General features: G+C 35.2%; 2 protein-coding genes across 12 annotated transcripts; one reads left to right on the top strand and one right to left on the bottom strand.

Moving 5' to 3' along the window:
* Positions 1-10803: 10803 nt before the first annotated feature.
* LOC140881570 (uncharacterized) lies at positions 10804-15479 on the bottom strand. 6 transcript variants are annotated; one of them, XR_012150011.1, is made up of 3 exons: positions 13265-15479; positions 13050-13148; positions 10804-11113 (listed from the first exon to the last, which is right to left on the bottom strand). XR_012150011.1 is itself a non-coding variant. In XM_073286987.1 (2 exons), exon 1 carries the CDS (start codon positions 14512-14514, stop codon positions 13348-13350), a length of 1167 nt encoding a protein of 388 aa, XP_073143088.1. In that variant the 5' UTR covers positions 14515-15479; the 3' UTR covers positions 10804-11116; positions 13306-13347. The 6 variants fall into 6 exon arrangements, 2 of the variants coding, with proteins under 2 accessions (XP_073143088.1, XP_073143089.1); XR_012150008.1 differs by lacking the exon at positions 13050-13148 and having other exon boundaries at positions 10804-11116; XR_012150009.1 differs by lacking the exon at positions 13050-13148.
* Positions 15480-15661: 182 nt separating this feature from the next.
* Positions 15662-19116, top strand: LOC140881569 (disease resistance protein RPM1-like). 6 transcript variants are annotated; one of them, XM_073286983.1, is made up of 3 exons: positions 15662-15766; positions 15898-15965; positions 16192-19116. In XM_073286983.1, the coding sequence occupies exon 3, from the start codon at positions 16215-16217 to the stop codon at positions 18996-18998; it is 2784 nt and encodes a 927-aa protein (XP_073143084.1). In that variant the 5' UTR covers positions 15662-15766; positions 15898-15965; positions 16192-16214; the 3' UTR covers positions 18999-19116. The 6 variants fall into 6 exon arrangements, with proteins under 6 accessions (XP_073143084.1, XP_073143083.1, XP_073143085.1 ...); XM_073286982.1 differs by having other exon boundaries at positions 16189-19116; XM_073286981.1 differs by having other exon boundaries at positions 15724-15812.
* The last annotated feature ends 256 nt before the right edge of the window (positions 19117-19372 follow it).

The following is a 19372-nucleotide window of genomic DNA, read 5'->3' as shown; positions in this document are numbered from 1 at the left end:
GCCAAGCGTCAACTGATCATCGAATCTGACTCTGAAGATGAATCACGTGAGAATGTTCCACTGATTCAAGCTTTCAGCAAGTCATCCCCTTCGGTCTCCAAAGCAGCTGTGTCATCCACGCCTGCAGGCGAGAAGAAGAGGCAGCACAAGAAGCTAAAGTCTCTTTCTGGACTTGCTCCTACCCTGCCAACGGTCGAGACTACTACCGTTGTTGCTTCTACTGCTCCTCGTCCTACAAAGGGTGTGATAATCCGGGAAGGTGCCTCATCAGCTCCTGAGGTCACTCTAGCTGATCCCAAAGACAAAGGGAAAGGTGTGATGATCTACACACCCAAGGCTCAACCAGCAGCTACGATAGAACTCAATGTGATCATCTCTCACGTGCTCCGTACTGTCAAGCGTCATCTACAACGTTTTGACAGATGGCATCACTCCCGCACTCACTTGACACTCGCTCAAATATTTCCTAAATGGAAATCTCTAAACGTCATTGAGCAGAAGATGCTTCTATTTGCTGATTCTGAAGACATCGTGGAGGCTCTGGGAAGAAGACATCTCATAGACTTGAAGCTTCGAGGAAGCCTGCTATCTCTGCTAATTAATGAGCGTGTCAAGAATTTCAAATCCAAGAGTCCTACCGCTGCCGATGACTTTGTGATTTTGACTGGACTACAGGATAGTCTACGTCAAATCACTCAACTACTTCAGCACTTCCAAGCTCTCAACAATGTCAAAACACCAGCTTCAGCAGCCTGTTTACAAGCTTATGTGCTGGAAGCACAAGTGATGATGAAAACCTTTCTCACTCAAGATCAGGGTGAAGAAGACGTCTATGCTCTCCCTTCTTCAGATGAGATTCTGACCGATCTCATCACTGCTGACCTCTTTCAATCATCTGCTCTAAGATCGAGTGTGGCAGCATCTTCATCGGTCGACCCCTCCTCAACCGCAGTCCAAGCAGTTACTCAACCGGAAGCAGTTGTGATTGCTCACTCCTCTCCAGTGACGACCGCTCACACTTCTCCCGGTCATTCACAAGATGTTTTAGAAGTGGTTGCACAAGAGATACCTGTCACCTCTGTGACAGAGGCTCCTTGCAGTAGTGAAGCAACAGTGCCCCCAACGGAGATATCAAGCACTATTGTATCACCTGCATCTCCAGAACAGCAAGTGACTGATGCTGATCCAGCACTTCAACCGTCTCCATCTACTGAAAAGTTTATGGAAGATCTCATTATGGATGAACCAAGTGCTGATCCTGGTACTCCACCAACCATATTGGCTGCAGTCGAAACTATTACATCTCCAACTGTACCATTATTGGAAGGTCCATCGGGTAGCTCTCCAGCCAGTACACCCGCACCACATCATCGTGAGTCTAGCCCGGTTTCACCAAGAAATGACCCAGAAGGGAAAATGCTTCAGACTGATGATTCTTTAATTGAAGCCATGGCCGCAGCTCTAGATCATACCTTGATAAATCGGCTTCATGAGCTCATGCAAACGGTTAGATCCTTCTCTCAAGACATAACAAACTCATCCTTATCGGTCGATAATTCACGCCAGACGATGATTCGGCATTTCGAGACTGTGTCTCGAGACCTTGCTCGTCTGTCCACAGAGATCACTAATCATCATCGCACTCAAATCAACACGCTCTCTACCGTCTCCGAACAAGTTATCCGATCCGAAAACCGCCTTCATAAGCAGTTGAATGATCGGATGGACACTATGCAAGCCACTCTACTTGCTCAAATCGATGCAAAAATAGACACTATGCAAGCCTGCCTTGGCACTCAACTCACTGAGGTCATCCTTCGACTCAACCAAGGTGATGCCAAAAAGGGGGAAGAAGAGCAACGTAGAGCAGCAGAGGCAAGAAGACGTGAAGAAGAGTCCAGAAGAAAAGAAGAAGCCGACAGAAGAAGAAGAGAAGGCGATAGGTCAGGAGGAGCCAGTTGGTTCAAAAGATGAACAACTTATCTCTTCTTTACTTATCGCAGCTGCATCTTATTTTTTTCTGTAGGTGTAATAAAAATGCTTATTGTACTTAATGAAATTCATTCTCTCAATGAAGTTCATTTTAATGCTTTCATATTGTTCTTGGAGCACTTAAGTTTTGTCATCACCAAAAAGGGGGAAATTGTTGAATCCGATATTTTGGTGATAACAAACAACAACTCATTGTATAGGAATGTGCTGCCAACCATTGTATTTCAGGAATCTACTACAACTTCTACCGGAAGCTTGTCAACCGCCTTTGCTCTCGACCGGCTGAAGTCACAAGCCTATCGACTGGCTATCAAAACCAGCAGAGGATAAATCTATCTACCGGAAGCTTGTCAACCGCCTTTGTCTCTCGACCGATTGAAGTCACAAGCTTATCGACTGGTTATTCAAACCAGCAGAGGACAAATATCTCTACAGGTAGAATGCCAACTGCTTATCAGGATATCTCAAGACAAGTACCTGTGACAAGATGTTCTTTGCAAGATCTTTTATTAAAAGCAGAACCGGCGTGTTAGAAGATATGTTGACTCCTGCAATCGAGACAACAGGTTGCACCAAAATGGCAAAAACACAGAATGACTACAGATAAAGCATTCGACCGTTTATTCCAGTTTTGGACCCTGGAAGTTGTCTGCAGTGTACGATCTTCATGCAGAATCATCAATGCATTTATGAGCATTAAATGTGCATTCAATGCAGCATCAGAACGTTCAAAATAAAGACGTTGATGATTGACCTATATAAAGGGAAGATTGCTCAAGAAGTGTGACAACAACAAAAAAAAGGGTAGACAACAAAGAGAGACAAGCAATTCAGAAAAATCTCAATCAACTCAATCACTTGAATAATATCAGAAGTCCTCATCTGATATACTTGAGCACACTTACAAGATCATTCATTTGCTGCTCAAATAAACCCTCGCCTACAGTTCACATATCTGATCGTCAAGGATCATCCTAGGGTTTTCAAGCCTCTCGACCGCTCTGCAGTTTGAGAAGCTCAACTCAACTATACTCATTGTTGAAGAGAATTGAAGCTACTCTGAAAGCTTCCACCAGTCTGATAAGAACTGAGAATCTTATCTGTGTAAATCTAGGAGTTTCGGATTAGGCATTGGATAAGTCCTAAGTCTGAAGTGGGTGTATTACAAGACGTTGTAATAACCAAAGTCTTCTAGTGAATTCCTTCCTAAGTGGAAGAAGGGGAGACGTAGAAGGATTAAGCCTTCGAACTTCCATAAATCGTGCCTTAGTCTTTACTGCTATTTATCTTACATTCTGCTCATACATTGCATTATAAACTTTGCATCACTAAAACCTCTGAACTATTTCCGCACTATTTAAGTTGTTCAAACCGTTTTAGAAGTTGAGAAAACAGATTAAGTGAACTAAACCTCACTTGATCATTTTGAAGAAGAAGAAGAAAAGTTTCAGAGTGTATTCACCCCCCCTCTACCCTCTGAACCGATCCCAACAAATATATGTCACAAGATTTTGGTTTTTTTCTTGGAAGAGCACTTATTTCATCATATATCTTGCATTATCCCACTATCATTATAATCAATGCATAAAGATGATATGATCGAAAACATTATAATGCATCAATGAATACTTGGTCAAATGACATCACCTTTCTCAAATTTGGAAGAGATCATGAATATATTCTAGAACCCATAAAATGGGGGGAAAACCATTATGATAATGTATGAGCTGTAAATTAAACATCATAATGCATACACAACTTGGAGCTCCACCCCGAGTCATCGCGCGCGTAGAGCTAACAAAACTGGTTGACGAGGCGGGCCAACCAGCAACCCATTAAAACCTGTCAGTTGATGGGTCGGGCCGAACTTGGGCGGGTTGGAAAATTAGCAACTGGCCAACCTGTCTATTTGAAGGTGCGGGGCGGGTCGGCCTGTCAATTTTTAGTTACTAGCAAAATGTACGTGTGTTGCACGTAATAACAATTTTATTTGATTGTGACCGGAGTTATCAAATTTTGAATGTTTAGTTTTATTAAAATCAAGTGTTATATTTTTACGGGTGTCAGTTCAAACTTCAGTAACTATGATTCAATATCTAATTAGCTACTGAAGTGATCATATAACCTATTTAACTTTCTCTTTTGTTAGATTTGTCGATTTCTGATAGACGTTTTTTTAGTGATATTATATGTTTATTCATTAAGTTTTATTTTTTAAAGCTAACAAATTTTATGCAATAACATATGTTACATATTTATTGAAAAACGTAAAATATTTAGGGGAAATTGCATATATCGCCCCTGTGAAATCCCGAGTTTGCTAATAACTCCCTATGAAATTTTTTTAAGCTAATAACCCCCTGTGATTCAAAATTTGTAGCATACACACCCTTTCTAATTAAAAATTGACAAAAATACCCTTACTTAAATAAATAATTAAATTAAATTTATTTTATAATTCTATATTTAATTGAGTAAAATAATCAAATTTTATTTAAATAACTATGAAAATTATATATAATTATTTTATCATAATATTTGTCATATACGAAATATATTTTAATATTAAATTGTAATATAACATTAAGGACATTTTAGTCATTTTTTAGCCAGAAGGGGGGGTGTATGCTACAGATTTAAATCATAAGGGGCTTCTAGCTCAACAAATTTTTATAGGGGGTTATCAGCAAACACGCGATTGTATTATAACATTAAGGGCATTATATTGTTACAAACGGTAGGATCAAGAGATTTGTTTTTTGCTAAAAACTATAGTTGGGGGTAACTGTGTAACGCAAATCTTTTAGATCGTATCACAGTTCAAAAAAATACATATTTCAGTTGTTCAACCCAAGAGGACAATTATTGCACCAAAAAAATCACCTTATCAACAATTGTGCTTTCAATCAATGTGAATCGAAACTATGGTATTGACTCTGATATTAATTGTATGACCGAATACGTATCGCTTTACCAAAATTTAAAATTGATGGTAACAATACAATTCAAATATCTTAAATATTACAAAATCTCAAGCATCATGTTTCGATTGCTCTTAGAGACTATTATTTCATCTCAGCTTAAACAATTTATGTTAAATGATAATTTTACTTATATTGATTTTTAAGAAAAAAAACAGTAATTTCTTTCAAAAAAATGATTTTTTGATTCATTAACTTGTTCAAATTTGAGTTTTAGTCTATTGAGTTGTCAAATTTGGTTATGGTGCACTCACATTTAATTTTAATTATTGTTTGTCCAATTGATGACTTGATATTTGATAATTCAACAATGTTCGATCTCACTTCAGCATTTTTACGTCATGTAAATATTTTTTTTTTATTATAAGTCAGTATTTTCCAATGGGCCTCTGACCCAATTAGACCTAAAATAACCGAATTAAAATTTAGCGTATCAAAAATAAACTTTGTAAACTTAGTGGACCAAATCATAATATTAAATAAGTTAGTGAAAAAAACTAGTTTTCCTTTATTTAAAAGCTTTTATTTAGATATGAAAGTTGATCTTCCATTGATAAAGTAAATAAAAATCACGTATTATTTTTTCTCTGATAAACCATGTTAATCATAAGACAATTATTGTAGATTAACTTGCTACAATAATCTTTTTCAGATAAGTGATTTTTTGATTCATTAACTTCTCTAAATTTGAGTTTTAGTCCATTGATTTGCCAAATTTGGTTTTGGTGCACTAACATTTAATTTCGACTATTGTTAGTTCAATTGCTGACGTGATATTTGACAATTCAACAATGTTCAATCTCAATTTTTGACTCGAATATATGCTTTTATTCTTAATTTTCTTCAATAATAATCCAATTGAGTTGTTTTAAATTTTATATGCATTTAAAGTAGATGTTGTTGTACATGCCATAAAAAACATTTATATATGAGTGTGATAATTAATTTATAATTTTTAAGAATAATATGTTAAATATATTATTTGCAATAAAAATTTGAGTAGACTAAAAAATGCGAAGAAAAATATTTTTTGAGAGGATGAACAATCATATTTTAAACAAGTTAAAAACTTTTATAATAAATCATTCAAGTATTTAAGTAACTTAGAGATAAGAATAACTTGTCTAACTTAAAATTGATTTGAATTTAGTGTGATTTTTTAAGTTTTGTCACGCAATATTTTAGATTTCATAAGTATTAACATTAATTAATTCTATTAGCCAAGTATTATATTGTAATATAAATATCCACATCATGAAATTTAGTCATAATCATACTCGATCTCTTTTTCTCACTTATTTAAAATACATTTATTTTTTATCTGTCTCAATTATATATATAAAAAAAGTTGACTCCGAAGGGGACCCCATTCCAAATGAGTCAGAGGCTCATTGGCTCATGCGGAGGTTAAATCGAGGGATGTGCACGAGCGGCAGAGGCATGAAAGAGGGACTAACATGGCCAACCCCCAGAGCATACCCCCATAATATTTCAGCAGGGAATATGCTCCACACGAGGATCGAACCCGCAACGCTGGAGAATCTCTTCCCACGTCACCTCAGACCTTACCAACTCGCCTATGCCCCTGTGGGCTTGTCTCAATTATATAGTCTAGTTATCATATGTATAATTATTTTATTTTATTAGTATTAATTGATTCTATTAGCCAATTATTATACTGTAGTACAAATATCAACTTAAAACTTAATTATAATCATACTCTCTATGTTTCACTTATTTAAATTACATATATATTTTTTAATTAATAGTATGTAAAATAATAAGGTCAAATTAGAAAATTGACAATTGAAACTAATCTAGAAATGAATATATTTTTCATTGGAACTCATATATTTATAATTTTAATTATTAATTAATTGATTTATTAATAACTTTTTTTAATTTAAGACATGAATTAAATGTTAATAATTAATAAAAAAAAAATTAATTACTCTAGACTAATCTAGAAAATAAAAAGAAAAACCAAAAAATACATTGGAAATGACAAAAATATTTAATTAATATTATGTAAGATAAGTAAGGGCAAATTAAGAAATTCACAGTTAAAACTCAATTTGAACTAATCTAGAAATGAGTATATTTTTCATTGGAACTCATATATTTATAATTTTAATTATTAATTAATTAATTAATTAATAACTTTTTTTAATTTAAGACATGAATTAAATGTTAACAATTAATAAAAAAAATTAATTACTCTAGACTAATCTAAAAAATGAAAGGAAAAACAAAAAAATACATTGGAAATGACAAAAATATTTAATTAATATTATGTAAGATAAGTAAGAGCAAATTAGAAAATTCACAATTAGAACTCATATATTTATAATAGTATAATAAATAATAATAATAATAATAATAATAATAATAGATATTTAGTGGGTTTGGGACAGTTTGACCCGCAGCATGCTACAACTCACTACTTGACGGGACGAGACCGACCCATTATTTTGGCGGATTGGAAAATTGTCAACCCAACATCTATTTAGTGACACGAGACGAGCCAACCCAACAGATCCCCGACCATTTTGACAACTCTACACGTGCGGGGTCTGTGTTCTGTCATGAAAATGTATTATATGATTAGTAACTAATAATTTAGTAGCAATGTTTATTTTTTTCCTTTTTTATAGTAAGCTATTGTGTATGATAACTATTTATTATCATATATTTACTGGTAGATCGAATCCACACAATAAGTGGACGTCAAAGTATTTCATCATGTAAATGTATTGTTTTGAAAATAATAAGTTTGTATGCTATTTTTTGGGATAATTCCTAAATATATCCTTCTAGTTTCGTTATTGAGCCAATTATATCCCTTTTGTTTTTCGTATCCTGAAAATATCCTTTTTTAATTAAAAAGTGTCTCGAGCATGTCCTTGAAACTAAATAATACATATTCTGCCTTTTATTTCCCAATTTTATTAAAGTTATGCATAAGCCCATCATGCTTCCGTAAGATTAATTAAAATTAAATACCTCTTTGACCATAGTGTCGTCGGGTCATACCTGCCGAGTTTTACGAAGTGCTCCTCACACTCAACCACGCAGTCGCAACAGATGGTTCTGCACAAGCTCCTTCAATGACACCCAGCACAGCCTTAATTCGTTTTCTATCTTAAGGCGTATGGTATATAAAACTAATTATAAAATATAAGCATGGATGAACAAGAAACTTAGGAAATTTATTCAGACAACATATTATTACATAAATCAACCTCCTTTGAAAAGGAGGAGATAACTAGTTTAGCTACTCATAGTAGCATTGTTCTTGAAATACATAAAACAGAAATTTAACACAAACTCAAAAAGAGAAATATTACAATAATTTTTATTTCGTAAGAAAACTGAAGGGAATGATCGATGTCTTCAGCTTCCTCAAAATCCTGTATTTATAGCCCAAGTTCCACTCGTTTCACCGAGAAACTTCAGGGAATCTTACAGCTGTCTTGAATTCTTTATGCCATTATTGATGGCATCTTTTGCTAGTGAGAGAGTCACATGTCCGATGTCATCTTTTACTAGTGGAGGAGTCACATGCTTGACTTTTTCTTTTGGATTTATTCTCCTCATATGCCTTCTTTATTTTTGTCGGGGCATCTTTTGCTTTTGCAGTGGGCCCCTGGGAAAACGCGGTTTTGGTGGTCCCTGTCCACCTTTGCTTGTCTCGGAAAAATCTTTTCGATCCGTTCGGGGTTTGAAGGTTTTTCCGAATTCTGACTCCTTCTGGTTTGGACATTCTGGGCAGATATTCTCTGACCATCTTCCGATATGAGCCATGTTACAAAATTTTCGGCGAGTTTCTTTACTCCCCGTTAGCTTGTTGTTCCACAAAAAGTTCCTCTTCTTTTCGAAGAGTTCTTCCGCAAAAGCCGTAGTTTTTCCCGTCATGGTGTTTAACAGAAATGATCCGTTCACAGAATTTTGATAAAATTTGAACGAAAACTTGACCTTATCCATCTCGGTGAGACAAACCCAAATGCCCCATGCCCTTCTGGTTGAGATTTCATTTTCTCCAAAAGTGGACACCAATGGTATTTCTTCAGATATAGGATCCTTGATAAATCTTTGATTATTCATGTCAGGTCTCCTTAGCTTGATGAAATGAAAGGGCTCGTGTGATCCTTTCCCTGTTGGTTCTGGAGTTGCACTAAAGAAGTATAACTCGAGCACATCTCCTCTGGACAAATGATCATTATTTGCCCATGTTTCTTGGACTGCTTCCTGAATCCATTTTGGTAGTTGTGATATTTCCTGGAAGCCTGGTGAAGTTGTATAAACTGAGGCTAGAGCCCCAAATTCATACCATAGCTTTACATCCTTAGGATTGACATTGTTTTTTAGCCAAACCATTGGATATATTCCTGCAACATCAACTCTGCAAGTGATCGGGTTGATTTCACTTCTTGTGCTTAATTTCTCCCATCTTTGTTGATAAACCTGAAATGGAGAAATGACAGCTGGGTTAGTATCGATCTTAGATTTGCCCTTGTCGGTGTGGGGCCTAAGATTGATCTCTTCCTTTTCTGGTGGAATTTCCTGAATAGGTTTTTCCCACCTTCGACTTGTCATTCGGCCACCTTGGAAAGATAACCTACAAGGTTCTATTTTAAGATCTCTGTATAGAACCGGTTTATCTTGTATTTGAATGTCTGTTTCATGAATTAAAGGAAACTCGATTCTTTCCGGGTATATTGCTTGAGCAACTTTCCCAAAGATTTCTGGAATTTCAATAAACTCATTTCTAATAAATAATTCAGAATGATGAGTATTAGAAAGAGCATATGAAATTTGATAGGTAATAGAATATGGTCTATTACCTTCCTTCATTAATCTTTTTTCCTTGAAGTTTTGATGCAACGTCAAGGCTCGACTAAAGTCTCTGTCAGCTAAATTGTAGGCTATTCTTGGATAAATAACTCCTACAATTTTCCCTGCACATAGATTTCCTGAGATCGTACCCAAAACAGCATCTTGGATATTCCCCATTCTTTTATCACATACTACGATATCAATGGGTGAATCTATCTCTTCTTTAAAAGTTGTCTTGATCATTATTTGGATTGCTCCAATATGAATCCAAGACATCGTTCTTGCTACCTCACTTTTCAGCTTCTGCAATTCCTCTCTTACTTTTTCAAAAGGGATTAACTGCATCTCTATTTGATTACTTGTTAACTCCATAAGGATTGCCATTTCCCTTCTGGATACTTTGTAAATCAAATGATGTCTTCTTTCACTACAAGAAAAACGGGAAACGACAACGGATATAATCCGTTGTTGTAGGGGTCAAAAAACCGTTGTACTTTAAGGTGTTGTCAAAAGTATAACATACAACAACGGTTTATATCCGTTGTGGATTCAAACATACGACAACGGATATGCAACAGTAAATATCTGTTGTCGTACACAGTATTTGACAGCGGTTTATAACCGTTGTCTTAAGTTGCCTTTAACGTCAGTTATAAACCGTTGTCTATGTTGACATACGACAACAGATTTGCAACAGTTTATATCCGTTGTCGTAGACATTATTCAACCACATTTTAAAACCGATGTCTTATGTAGGTGTCTGCTTATTATCAACCATGTTTCAAAACCGTTGTCGTATGTTATTTTTTACAACAATTTTTAACTGTTGTCTTAAGTTGATTTTCACAACAGTTATTATTCGTTGTCCTCAACATTTTAAAAATGTTGTCATTATTTAATTTTCACTATGAATTCAAAACCGTTTTCTAATTTAATTAGTGCTATATACCCATACAAAATAAAATATTTACTACATGCATTAAATCCGTGGAAATATTATATATCTTCAAGTCTCAAAAACTGTTACATGGATCTAAATACTTTTGAAGAAATTGTAGCGCTAGTAATTTTGAACCCAACATGTCATGGAAGTTGTACAAAAATAGATGTACTTATCTGACCGAGTTTACTAGTATGAAACCATACATCACATATTTTCGATCACGATTTCCAAAAACAGCTTCTCCTCAATAGTTAAAGGCCGATCTTGAAACAAATCTCTTCTCCTCAATTTCCAAAAACAGCTTCATTCCATAGCTTCATGTCCATGCCCGACATGACTTCCAGTCTCCCGACAGCCAAAACTACTAGTAACAACAAATACCAAATAGTGTTACAAGCCAATTACAAAAATCAACCACACACCAGTCCATGTATTATAGTTTCCAAGCATTGTATGCCATTATGTGAATCCTACTGAAAGAGGACTTTGTACCACAGTCCATGCATGACTCTTGTTTTCATTTCAGTGGACTTCCTATTTCTAGTACATTTATTTTTTCATGTCTGTTATGGTAATTCCAAGAGTAATTGATGTGCTAATTTTAAAAACAAAGAAACCCATGAAAAGAAATAAGAGGAGCAAAAGAAGATATCTCAAGAAAAAAATAACAATAATTTTTATTTCAGCTCATAAAATTCCCTAGATTAAAACTAACAGACCACGGGGAAAAATTAATTCTCATCAGTAGACAAAAGAAAACAACCAAAAGCATAAAAAAACTCACAGCAGATCTCCCTGGAAACTCCAAAAATCGATCGAAACCGATACTCCACTCAAAAAATCAACGGCCAAAAAACAACCGAAAGATCCACCTCTAATTGAAAATAGATAAACTGAGACAGTAAAGTACAACCGAAAGATCACCTCTAATATATATTTTTCCCAAGGTGTATTACAATTACAAAAAAATCCAACAAACTTTGAAAATTAAGTATACCTTCTCTCAAATTTATATAAAACTTACATCTACCCACATATAAACTTAAAAAATCACATATCCTAGTTTTTTAAATACCTTGACTGTTACAAAATTTTGGTCATTAACTAATATTAAAAAATACCGAACAAATATGGCTAACTACTAAGATCTAACAAGCCTGCATTCGTATTTGATAGGATTTCTAACTGAAATTTCTGAACCACCAAGCCAAAATTTGTATAAATATTTATCACAACAACCAGTCAATTCTTCGACGAATCACGTACAAAATAATTCTCAATTAGTTCCACACCAATTAATCTAATCCAAACAGATAAAAACATATAAATCTCAGACAAAATAGATAGAACATAATTACCAAAAGCGAACGAGAACAGAGGTGCTAAAGGCATTAATAACCAGATACATAACCTGCGTAAATTTACATGCATGCATGTTCATTCAGAAATAAATGCCTATTGGCCAATAAAATTCTCGAAAGACGCAAGTTGAGAAACAGTTTCGAGATGAGAGTCATTAACAATTGATTAATTAATATATATAGGAACGTAATTCAAAGAATATGCACAATGCCCAAACACAACAACTTGAACATGTGCACTTGCTGGATCAAGCAACCCAATTTCTATCTTATTAATTTGTTTATCTGTTGAGATTTTAGATTGGTACATCATTAATTACACATAATAGATCAATATATAAGCTTAGCTAGTACACTGATATTTGGAAAAACAAACCGACCATTTTACGCAGGTTTGATAACCACTATGCATACCAACAACACGAAACATACACAACTATAAATTTATCATCTCATCGATGATTCTAAATAAAATACACAGGCAATTATGAAAACCAAAATCAGCACCCATCTACTCCCTACCAGCACGAGCAATCAATTGCAAGAGATTTAAAACAAGCATCCGCAAACACATACAAATTAATCCACTCAAAGATTTTAAAAAATGGAATCAAAGAAACGTAGGACGAAATGGGAGAGATGAACAATTGTCCATGCCATGCCCGGAGAACACCAGAAGACCGAGAGTACGACCAGCCAGGAGAAGAATAATATGAGGATGTAGATGGTCCATACACCAGGATACATGAACCACTCCGTATTCCGATTCAGATCCATAAGGAAAAGTTTTAATTTCAATTAATACACAAATTTTTAGTATAATTAATATATATATATATATCTCAAAGTTGAAATAGGAATTTTATCTCATAATTTTATGTCCCATGTTTCACATAAGAAGCCTCCAGTACAAACAACATGACAAGAAGTACATACTTATATATATTGATGATCGATTTCTTGTAAGAAATCTTTGATTTGCTCATTTGGAAGGGTTATCATTGCAAGGTTAGTCGAAGCACATAAGAATCCCACCTTCAAAATAATTTGAGGACACATCAACTTAGATTTTATGTTAATTAATACATCATATTTCCTTCCCCCGAATCCTAGTTCGTAAAATGAAATAAAAGACTTTCAAGAATAAATACCTTCAATAATGTTAGCGGCGAGATCGAGATAAGAAAGAGACCTTAAATTCCCCAAAGAATCAGGAATCCCACCATCCAGCTTGTTATCGTCGAGTTCCATAGAGGAAAGGGACACCAAATTTCCTAAAGAGTCGGGAATCCTGCCATCTAGCTTGTTGTAGGAGAGATGGAGCTCCAGAACAGATGCTAGTAGGTCCACTTCTTCTACCAGATCTATAGCCTTTGACCTTTTGTTTGGACCAAAATGTTCTTGGTTTCCAAGAACTTTTCATTCTTTTATTGTAGGGATTATTTCTGAATTTCTTCCTCTTAAATCCCTGTGATTTATTCCCTATAATCGTAGGGAGATCATTTTCTCTACAACATAGAGGAGTATGCTTATTAATACCCCTTATTTTCTTGTAGTTCTTTTGTAATACTGCCATATGGCACCATTCCGCCAATTTACCTTTCAAAAAGGAGGCGCGTCTTGCCAATGTATCAAGATTACCTGGAACGTATTCTTTTATCAGCATTTCTCTCCAGGGGCTTGGCATTTTTGCGAAAAATAGCTGAATGGCTATATTTTCTTCAACTCCCGAATTCCATCTGTATTTGGTGAATAACATAATATATTCATCAACTAAATAGATATCATGTAACTCGAGGCTATACAGAGCTTGAGTATATCTTTTCTTTTTCTCTGTATCTTGATTATTGAAATAGTCTACCCCTATGAATTGTGCTTTAAAAAGGGTAGCCATTCTTCCTCCAATCTCGTTAAGTAATTCTCCTGCTAAGATTGATTCCTTGGTTTCTAGCATGGTCATTTCCCAAGCTATCTTGACAGATCCCATTAGAATCATTTCCAGAAGTTTGATAAATCCTTCTTTATTGAGATCTAAAGTTCCTGCTGCTATTCTCATTGCTGATGTCCAATCATCTATAAGATCTTCTCTGTTTTTGAAGTCCAGAACATCCAGGTTTAACATAATCCCATAAGGATATATAGGGTCTAAAACAGTTTTTCCATAAGGAGTTTGATGTATTGGTATATTACTCTTTCTTGATCTGGTTCCGGCTGAATGTGAATTTCCTCCAACATGGAACTCACTATGTGGTTCTTCTGTTTTAACCACATATCTAGGGGGATTCCCTATGGATTGTTCACCCTCAGGGAAATTCATTTTTAGATCTACTACTTTGAGATTTGCAAAAGAATCCTCAAGATCTTGTAGATCCTCGAGATTTAATCTTTCTAAAGTAGTCATCAGATAGTGTTTTTCTCTGATACTTCCTTTATAAGATTAATCATCAATTCATCATCAGTTAAAGGTTTTTGAACCATTTTGGTTTTACCTTTCTGATGTAACAGAGGTTCGGTACCAAATGAGAGTGGTAACCTTCCTCCTGTATTTCCCTTTCTAGAACTAGAAGTGTGTTCTAGATTTACGATTTTGGTTTGAAGATCCTTTATAGTTACAAGAATTTCTTCTTGTTTCTTAAGGATTTCTCCAATCTGCCGAGGTATTTCGTACAGCTGATTACTGTAATATTGTATCGTCTTTTGAATTTCTCTAAGATCTCCGGATAGTTTAGAGGAATCTGGTGTGATCTCTAGAAATTGAGAATTAGAAATCATATTTCTTAATCTCTTCAGAGAGTATATAAGACCTAAGTCTCTTTAAGTTTTGTAAAGAATCTATTTTAAATAGATTCACTTGTTTTTGGGATTTCATATAAATAAAATCCTTCTGGTTCAAACTCTTGTTTGAAACCATGGTTTGTTGAAAATCTCTTCCTCAACAAAGAAAAGTATGATTTAATGAATAATATAAAGTCTGAATAAAATTACCTAGGCTTTGATACCATTTTGATACATTGGGAAATGTTTATACAAAATATTAATATAAGGGTACTATAGGAAATTTTTAGTTTGGAAGACATATCAGGGAAACTTTTTATAAAAAGAGGGATGTAATTGGCCCCGAAAAAAGTGTTAGTATATTTTTGGGAAAGTTATGAAACTTTAAAGACATAATCATTAATTATCCCCTATTTTTTATTCGATTTAACTTGATATACACTCATTCAGTGCAAGTGTTAAGATAATTATTATCGACAAAGACTTTAGTATTTTGATGCACAAATCAATGATTTAGCCACATCAAGCATATATATATGAACATGAATGATTCCAATTATTTTTTAAAAATTTATATTAAAGTCGTCTTTCCGAATCACAAAAGCAAAAGCTAGCACTCCCGATGCAGCTTTAAAAAAGAATTTAAGTCAAAATTCATTTAACTCAACATCAATAATTCAACAGGACCACATGTGATTTTAATGTTGCATTGTGCGGTCCTGATTGGATCATATATAATTGAGACTTCTGTGGCTCAATGTGCCAATGTCTCGCCAACTTGTTTTATAGTATGATTCTTTTCTCCTTATAATCCTACCACATCATTTTATTTGCCCAGAAATAAAATAAAATAAATTTGTGAATATCAGAAATTCGAGGTATGTGTATACATACATATACATGATTCTTCTTCTATCTGGTCTGGTATACATCAATTCTTTGATTCTTTTGCAAATAAATTCATTCTTTAATATATATGGTCTTCATTTTCCTCTTCATTTATTTTTAGATCTGTCACTTGTACAATCTGATCTTCAATCATTTTCTGGCTTTGTGCAGAAAATACAATTAAATCAGGTAAGTCTTCTACTCCACCACTGAATCATATATATATTTAATTAATTAATGTCCATAGCCTATCATATTCTTACTAGTACCATATGAAATTTTAGCTAGGATTCATGGTGGTAGTTAACTATAAAAATAATTTCGACCAATATTATTTCTACTCTACATCTATCTTGTTAAAATATTCGAGATGAATTTGATAACAGTTCCATGTAATCTTTGTAACTTGCAGCAGAACAACGAATTGAATGAACAAGAATGGCAGAGAGTGCGGCATCGTTTCTCTTCAATCAGCTTACTCTGTTCCTCCAACAAGAGCAAGAATTGCTTGGAGGGATCGGAGATAATGCGGTGTATATTAGAGATGAATTGGGACAGATGAGGGCATTCCTTCGAGTTGCTGACGAGAAAGAAGAAACTGATCCCCAACTCAAAGAATGGGTCAACAAAGTGCGCGATATCACATATGACATTGAAGATGTCCTGGAAACATACATGCTCAAACTAGCCCATTTACATCGTGATGAAGATGGATACAAACGATACATCAAAAAGATATATGCCTCGGTGAAAACATTGATGGTCCGTCACCAAATTGCGTCTGATTTCCAAAAAATCAAGTTGAGAATGGAAAATGTTTCCAAGACTCAACTGAGATTCAAAGACATTTATGGTTACAAGGATCAAGGATCCAGCAGTCAAACATATGACACTCGAGGTGATGCGCTTCTATTGGAAGAAGAAGAGGTCGTGGGCATTGAAAAACCAAAGAAACAGCTGGTAGAGTGGCTCAAGGAGACTCGTGATGGGCTTATGGTCATTTCAATGGTTGGCATGGGTGGGTTGGGGAAGACAACCCTTGTTAAAAAGATCTTCGATGATGCATCAGTTAAGGCCAATTTCGAATGCCATGTCTGGGTTACTGTCTCACAGAATTTCATCTTAGAAAGTCTTTTGCAAGACATGATTAACAAGCTTGCTAATGAAGTCAAGCTACGACCGCCTCAAAATCTTGGAACAATGAATGCCGATGAAATGAAAGAATATGTTTATAAGTTTCTCAAGGATAAAACTTACTTGATTGTCCTAGATGATGTTTGGAAAATCGACGTATGGGAATCCATCAGGTATGCGTTTCCAAGAAAGAGTGCTAGTAGCCGCATCATCATCACGACTCGCTTTTCCAGCATAGGCAATGCCGCTTGTAGCGAGACCTGTGGCCATTTGTATGATTTAGATCTTTTGAATGCTGAAGATTCAAAAAAGTTGTTTTACAGAAAGGCATTTCCACGGAACACATGTCCTTCTTATTTAAAGGAAATCTCGGAAAGTATCCTTAAGAGATGCAAGGGCTTGCCGCTTGCAATTGTTGTCATTGGTGGGCTATTAGCAACCAAGAAGAACAATTTTGAAGATTGGAAAATGTTTGAGCATAACATTGGTTTTGAATTACACGGAGACGATCTCAAAAGAATGAACAAATTACTGTCTCTGAGTTACTATGACTTGCCCTACCATCTCAAAGCATGCTACTTATACTTGAGCATTTTTCCAGAAGATTATTTCTTTGATAAGGTGGAAGTAAGTCAACTATGGATAGCAGAAGGTTTTGTGGAGGCGAAAGACGGAATGCTGCTTGAAGAAGTGGCAGAGACCTATCTTAAAGAGCTTCATAACAGAAGTCTAATCCAGGTAGCACATACCAATCATGATGGAGCCGTATGGTTTCGCATCCACGACATTCTACGAGAATACATCATTTCAAAATCAAGAGAACAAAATATTTTTACAGCAATTACTTGCGGAGGAGAAATGATGTTTCCTGATAAAATCAGACGCATGGCAATTCATAGCAGACTTAAAGAGACAAAAGAATTCTACAAATTGAAGTATCTCCGTTCTTTGTTTTGGTTGGAGTTGGAAGATATAAAATCACTTCTCTTCTTACAAAAGGTTTTGAGCCATTGCAGGCTAATGAAGGTATTGAATCTAAACAAAGCTCCCATAGAGAGCATCCCAAATGAGGTATTCAAACTATATCACCTCAAATATCTCAACTTAAGTAGAACAAATGTCAAGGTCATTCCAAAATCAATAGGAAATCTTGGAAATCTAGAGTCATTAAACCTCGAGGGATCCAAAGTGACAGAGGTGCCCATTGAGATTTTGAAGCTTCACAAACTTCGGCATCTCCTAGTAGAATCAGACAACGACACAGATGATGACTCTCCTGCATGGGTGCAAGGCTTGAAGGCGCCATATGAAATAGGATCTTACTTGACATCCTTACAAACGCTCTGTTGTATAGATGCAGAGGAAACAGATGGCATTAAAATAGTGCGAGAAGTAGGGAAGCTAACTCAACTCCGAAGATTAAGCATCACAAAGCTGAGAAGAGAAGATGGAATGGATCTTTGCTTGTCGCTAGTGAAGCTTACCAACATGCGGTCGCTGGAAATTTCAAGCATTAACAAGGATGAGGTGATGGATTTGGATCACTCTTTATCCTCTTCAAATTTTCCGTTTCTTGGTAAAATTTATCTTCACGGCCGTTTGGAGAAGTTTCCTAGGTGGGTGTATTCTCTCCTTGGGCTCGTTGAAGTAGGATTATTTTGGAGTAGACTAAGAGAGGATCCATTGCAACACCTTGAAGATTTGCCGAATCTAGTATCATTAGTGCTGGATCATTTTGCATATGAAGGCGAAGAATTAATTTTGAAGGCCGGCAGAAAATTTCAGAAGCTGGAAAGATTGTGTCTATTGGAATTAAGAGGATTGACAAGTGTGAGAGTGGAGAAGGATTCCATGCCTCAGCTGAAACATTTGGAATTTTGGAGATGTGAAGGAATGGAGGAGTTGCCGGAGGGCATCGAGCATTTGAGAAATCTTTGTTACCTGTCATTCGTGGATATGTCTGAGAAATTCAATGGGAGACTTGCTGAGCAGAAACACGAAGGAGGAGGAGAGGAGTGGAAGCTTGCACATGTTCCTCGAGTTGAGGTTTGGGATTTAGTCAATGATGAATGGAAACGACTGTTGTAACGCAATGTGTAAGAATCATTGTACACTTAACATGATCGACTTATTTATGTTATGTGATTTATTCCATTCAGAAATTTGTTTGACTTTATTTAGTAATACTAGCAGCAAGCACGAACTTGAATGCACACTATATATGGATGGTCAGCAAATTTTGCAAATGAATGTTGCTAGACGCATTTTATGAAGATTTCATAAAAAGTAAATCTAAAATGGATTAATAGCAAAAGATGTGTTGACAATTCTTATCTCAACAGTAACATTTAAAATTGTGTGTACTTATATTGTATATTTGATCCTTTTCGGAGTGCATTGAACTAAAAAATAAAAGTCGAAAGTCTGTTTTTCGTGTAGAAATAATTAACATAGATGATATT

Source organism: Henckelia pumila, chromosome 2 (assembly GCF_033568475.1).
Source record: "Henckelia pumila isolate YLH828 chromosome 2, ASM3356847v2, whole genome shotgun sequence".
In the NCBI taxonomy this organism is placed as follows: domain Eukaryota; kingdom Viridiplantae; phylum Streptophyta; class Magnoliopsida; order Lamiales; family Gesneriaceae; genus Henckelia; species Henckelia pumila.
This window is presented reverse-complemented; position numbering and strand designations above follow the sequence as displayed.